This window comes from Pseudorasbora parva, chromosome 6 (genome assembly GCF_024679245.1).
Source record: "Pseudorasbora parva isolate DD20220531a chromosome 6, ASM2467924v1, whole genome shotgun sequence".
NCBI lineage: Eukaryota > Metazoa > Chordata > Actinopteri > Cypriniformes > Gobionidae > Pseudorasbora > Pseudorasbora parva.
Window position 1 is genome coordinate 21,123,116 of NC_090177.1, and position 5,987 is coordinate 21,129,102.

General features: G+C 37.6%; 1 protein-coding gene across 1 annotated transcript; it reads right to left on the reverse strand.

Moving 5' to 3' along the window:
• Nucleotides 1–154: 154 nt before the first annotated feature.
• Nucleotides 155–5,905, reverse strand: ttpal (tocopherol (alpha) transfer protein-like). The gene is made up of 5 exons (XM_067446136.1): nt 5,637–5,905; nt 4,631–5,075; nt 1,923–2,116; nt 1,731–1,841; nt 155–1,650 (listed from the first exon to the last, which is right to left on the reverse strand). Exons 2-5 carry the CDS (start codon nt 5,070–5,072, stop codon nt 1,372–1,374), a joined length of 1,026 nt encoding a protein of 341 aa, XP_067302237.1. The 5' UTR covers nt 5,073–5,075; nt 5,637–5,905; the 3' UTR covers nt 155–1,371.
• Nucleotides 5,906–5,987: the final 82 nt, after the last annotated feature.

Consider the following 5,987-nt stretch of genomic DNA (forward strand, 5'->3'; position numbering starts at 1 on the left):
AGTTTATCAAATGGTGTATGGCTCCACCTTCTGGCAAACTCCATAATAAACTCATTTTCCGCCGTTGACGTCTATGGAATAGCTCTGTCCATTTCTTTTACTGCCTATGTAATAAACAGCACTTCTTCAGTCAAGCAAAAATAACAGAATGAACTCTTTTAAAATTATGTTTATTAACCGTTTCCACAAACAGAAATAATAAAGTATTTAAATAAAAAGATATGGCTACAATACTGATATCAAACATAAGGCTTAAAAAACGAAGGCATAAATGTGCTCCGTAATACAAAAAATTAAATTACAATCTTTAATATTTAAAATAAAATCAACCAGTTGTCTATACAAGGTACACAACATTTAAGATTTATTTCGATTTGAACTATTTTGGCAAATGACAACATACAATCATACAATGTGAATTTTATATTGGCCACTCAACTTTAAAAATGTTGTGTAGTCGAAATGTAAAGAAATATACTGAGCATATATGCGCATCAGCTTAATATACTGTAAACATACAACTATCTGACAACTACCTTGCTTTATGTAACTTATATGGACAAAGGTATTGTGTGTACAGAAAGTCAATTGTAAATTCTGTAATGCTCATTTGTGAAAAGTAAAAGAAAAAAATAGACTTGTTTAATCCCCAAATCAGAAAGAAACATGGTAATTATATTATTTTCTAAAGCTTCCACAAAAGAGGGTTTTAGTGATGATGTCATTTTTGGTTCCCCAAAGAATCTTTCAGTAAACAGTTCTTAAAAGAACCCTTTTTTCTTAGTGTGAAGAACATTTAAATAATCTTTTTCCTTTTATGCGATGGAAAGGTTCTATGGATGTTAAAGGTTATTTTTAGTAAAATAATTATTCTCTGTACTGAGGCTTTTACATTTTAAAAAAATTGCACATTGTTACTGCATTGTATTTAATTGACGTGGGTGATTATCTCTAAAGTACAAATATAAATAAGCAAATGACTAATTCTAAATAATCAAAATATTCCCTAAATCAAGGCGAGCATTATTTGAGATGTAACATAAAATTACGTAGCACTGAAAACTATTTTAGACATTTCAATGCTCACTGTGAAACTGAGACTGATTATATATTAAAACACAGGGCTCCTTCTCAAAAGGATATTGTTTGGATGGCTATTAAGTAAATTATTTTGAATCAAGTTTTTAAAACACAGGGTTACCAGGTTTAGCCAAAGCAATGAGTATATATAGCCAGCATTTAAGTGGCTATCTGTACCAGATCTTTTAAACGGTTAGACTGATCCGGTGACCTCGTCACAATGTGAATACACAGTTGGTCAACATAGCTAAACAAATGTTTCAAAAGATCCACTTGCATATTGCCAGGAGATCAGTAACAATAATAAAGCTGGGAACGCAGATGTCTAAAGGTGTCCTCTCCATGTGCGCCAGCTTGCTCTCCCTCAAACAGCATGGAGTCTGGCAGAATGACGCCCTCCAGAGGATCAGGCTGACAGAACTCCACCACAAACTCTTCTTCGGCCTCCAGCAGCATTCTGGACCAGGCAGACATGTCAAGTCTTCCAGCTACTCCTCCATACTCTTGAGGCAGGACAGATTGAGGAATGACTCGATGGAGAGAGGCCAGGTCTGAGCCATGCAGGACATACTGTTGAGGAAAGAAAGAACCTTGTTTCTATGCTAGAAATGTCTACGTGTAAATACTAGGATAAGTAGCTAATTACTTACCCTCTCTGCCATTTTCTCTTTCAGAAATGGCTTAATTATCGCAAAAATACCCTTGAAGATCCGTGGCTCATTTATAATGTTTACAGCCTTTATTCTGATAGGGAAGCCATCCTGAAACACAAAAAATCAGATCAGTACTCATGCCAAAATCAATGACTTCATCATAATTAATCAGTTTTTTCAATATCTTACTTGAAGGATACCAACAACTTTCTTTGCCAAAAGTGGACCAGGATTAGAGGCTTGAGAGAGGCCAACTCCCCCATAATCCACAAGGATAACAATTCCATTCACTTGGGTTTCCTCAGGCTGAATCAGCTTCTCTAATGTCAAATAAATAGCTCGAATGTTGTCCACAAATGGGTAATCATTAGGCTTCCATTTACCTAGGAAAGCGAAAGACAAAAAAAGCCTTGTTTTTTAATTGCTCACAGCAATATTGGGGCTATATATTTACCGAAGATCAAAGTCAGCATTAAAGGGGAATTATAATATAAGTTTTTCTTCTCTATTGTAACAAATACAGGAGTGAAACGGCTTCTTAAACAAGACAAAAAATTAGGCACAGGAAGAGATATTGTCTATCTGAATGGATTGTTGTGATCTCATGCTTGACAGGTTGCTGGAATGATTATTGCCAAGCTCTCGTGCTGGCGAACAACATAAGATATTACTGTGTTAATCAATAAAGTATTTATATAATAAAAAATGGCAACAATAATGACATCAAATGTAAGGCATGAAACTAAGGCATAAAATGTGCTCAGTAAAACAAAAATAAAACATCCCTTAATATTTCCCCTAAATATTAAAAATAAAACATACCAGTTATAGTTTAAATACTATAACAATACGTGCGCACAAAATTAAAGATTAATGCCCATCTAAACTATTTTGGCAAATTACTAAATATATAAAAACACATTTTTATATTGACCACACAACTGTTTTGAAGTCAAGATATAAAGAAGTACACAGATAAATAATTTATAATAAACATTGCACTACTCTATAAAAATAGGAATTATCCATTTTAATTTCATGGTGACTTAAAGTGAAATATAAGCAGCATTCTGATTAAAGTTAAGGCACAGATTTTATGGTGTATTCTACTTCAAGTTTTATTAATCATATCCAAAGGTTTAGAAAAAAAGTGTCTTGTTATAACTACAGCCGTGCCTGTGGCCAAAAGTATTAGCAGTTATAAGTTGGCTGCTTCAGCGAGTGATCAGATGTATTTTAAATAACTGCAAAAAGCTTCATTGGCCAAAAAGAGTCCTTTTTCACAAAAAATAAAATAAAATAAAAATTACGTTTTTTTGGCCCTGGCAAAAAATGACCAGCTAACATCATTTAACTAATGATATCCTATCATCAGCACATGGGAAAGTGTGACCGAGTATAAGTCAGAATCATTCTGATTGGATTATAAGAGCAGACTGATTGATGGAGGGGGAAAAATGCTTCCAAACATTGTGTTCTTCTGTTAGCAATGGATACCTCCAAAGAAAGTTGTACAGAGTACAGACATCATTGCTTTGCATGCATCAAAATTTCCTCAAATGCAAGGAAATTGCTGCAAAGAAAATTGCACCTGAAATAACTCTTTAATCATCAAGGAGAGAGATTCAACTGCACTGAAGAAGGTTTCAGGACATCCTAGAGTGTCCAGCAAGTGCCAGGACTGTCTGCTCCTGAGGAATCAGCTATGGTATAGTGTCACCATCAGTGCAGAGCTTGCTCAACACTGGCCGCAGGTGGATATAAATGAATCTACACGCACAGTAAGGCCAAGACTTTTGTACAATGGCCTGATGTCAAGAAGGGCAGCATAGAAGCCTCTACTCTCTATGAAAAAGGTTGACAGACTGAAATTCTGCAGGACGTATAAGGATTGGACAGGTGCAAAATGTATTCTCTCTGATGAAGCCCCCTTCCGATTGTTTGGGACATCTGGAAAATCGACTGGGAAAAAAAAAGAAGATGACCGTAACCATGATTTCTGAATCGTGCCAACAGTAAAGCATCCCGAGACCCTCTTTGAGTGGGTTTGTTGTTAAAACAAAAGAGACGTTTTATACCACTGCCTGGTATAAAACGTCCTGCAAGAACATGTCTCCCAACGATCCAGGAGAAATTTGGTGATGATCCTTGAATTTCCCAGCATTATGTAGCACCATGTCTCAAAGCGAGAGTGATAATCAGGGGCGTCGGACTGGGGGGATAAAGGCTACCGAGTACCCAGGGCCCGAGGCTGGGGGGGGGCCCTTTAGAAGTCAGTTAGTCAGTAGTTTTCTATACATTAATTAGAGTGTGGCTTATTTTGATTACGTTTTAAGTGTTTTTATGATAAAAATGCAATACCCCACCCATTGGTATCACTATGGTATTTGGTACGGGGGCCCAGCAAGATGGTTTGTAGCCAGGGCCCAAAATTTGGTGCTAAGCCGCTGGTGATAATGAAGTGTCTCTGAGATCACTGCAGTGTCATTTTGCAACTCCCTGGATCTTAATCCTATAGAGAACCTGTGGTCAATCCTCAAAAGTTGAGAGGACAAGCTGAAGTCAACAAATTGGATCAGCTCTAAGCACTAATAAGGTAAGAATGGATCGCCAGTATTCAGGACTTGGCTCAGAAGCTGATTTTGCATGTCCGAGCAAATCGCAGAGATTATGAAGAAGGGTCAACACGGTAAATATTTAGTCTTTACATATATCAAATTTTGCCAATAAAAGTCTTTAAAACATAATATGAATTGTCTTTCAGTATAGAAAACGCACAGAAACGCATTAAAAAAATTATACAAATACTGAAGCAGCAAACTTTGCAAAACACAAAATTTATGTGATCACTTTTGACCATGGCTGTATAAGCATGTCTGCATCAGTTGAATCATTACCTGGCCGTAAACACAGTATGTAGCGGCCATGAGGGTCTGGTCTGGGAAGGACAGTGAGAAAACCCAGGTCTAGGACGTGTTTGACTGTAGAGGGCTTCAGGTCCTGGAACACCTCAGGCCAGGCTTTCCGGTTGGCATGATAATTCAAGAGAAGCTGAAGGGCCCGGTCATAATCAAACTTTCTAGCCCTGAGGAAACGCAGAAGAAATGCATCGTCTAACCGTGTCCTCAGATTAGGGTGGTCTTTTAGTATCATATCTCGTAATGCCTGGACGTCCCGGAGCCTCCATTCAGGCTTCTCCTGGAGCTCTTCCCGTGCCTTGGCCACCAGTTCGGGAGTAAGGGTGCAGGCGTAGATGGGTGGGGGAGGAGCTGGGAAGCCTACACCCGCCACCGCTTCCCTTGGAGGGCCAAGATCAATGTGACCATTTTGGTCTGCCATGGACTATTAAATATGGACACATGTAAATAACAGACATAGAGCAGTTTATGGGTAAGATTTAATTTAGAAAATACAATCAAGCACTATATAAGGGTTGTTCTTCAGAAGTAGTGCCAATTCAGCTTTGTATGAAGCTGACATTTTTCATCTTTCCCCAAATGTATTCTATATTTGTACTGCATCGTATTGTATGCCACAATGTGGTACAATTGTACAATATCAAAACAGTAGAAAATGTATCGTATTTGTGTACAACATTTTAGAACTATATACAGCTAGTGGTGGCCATTATAAAAGTAATCATGGCATTATTCCTTTTAAAACGAACAACTGTAGTTGGATTTGTATGCTTAAACAATGACTGTATCATCATATGCACAAGAATACAAAATATTTTTAATAACCGACGTCAGACCCATAGCTAAACACAAATTAAATGATTTCTAATGCTAATGAAGCACTGCAATTAAATATATAGCCATGTATAATACTTTAAAATTCGCGTTGAAAGGCTGATGCTATTTACATAAACCGAACTGAAATCAAACAGTGAATATAACCAACCTGCCAAAGAAATCGAGAAATCCGCAATCAGTTCCGTGTAGAAGGGCAAGGCGCTCTACCATTGGTCACCTTCTATCATGTGATGTATGACGCCAGAAGCGTTTATTCGGCATGTTTCCCCAAAGTTCCTTTCCCCGTAAAGCTGTCATTATATGATGTAAAACGTTTAGATATCTAGCAGCTAAATATCCTGATGCAATTATAGTAATAAATCAGCAGTCTGAGTTACGCTGACTTGAACATCACTGAGGCTCTATCGTCCACAACGATCACAAGAATGGCTCACCCAATGGCGTGAGTTTGGGGGCGGGGCTATGGATTATTATTGGCCAATGACAGCAGGCAAAGCGA

Bases quoted from the DNA above. Each gene is read 5' to 3' on its own strand.
- ttpal (XM_067446136.1), bottom strand. From the start codon at position 5,072: ATGGCAGACCAAAATGGTCACATTGATCTTGGCCCTCCAAGGGAAGCG. The intron at 2,117-4,630 runs GTAATGATTCAA...TCGCTTTCCTAG, and splicing joins CATACTGTGTTTACGGCCAG to GTAAATGGAAGCCTAATGAT. The intron at 1,651-1,730 runs GTAAGTAATTAG...TTTCCTCAACAG, and splicing joins AAGAGAAAATGGCAGAGAGG to TATGTCCTGCATGGCTCAGA.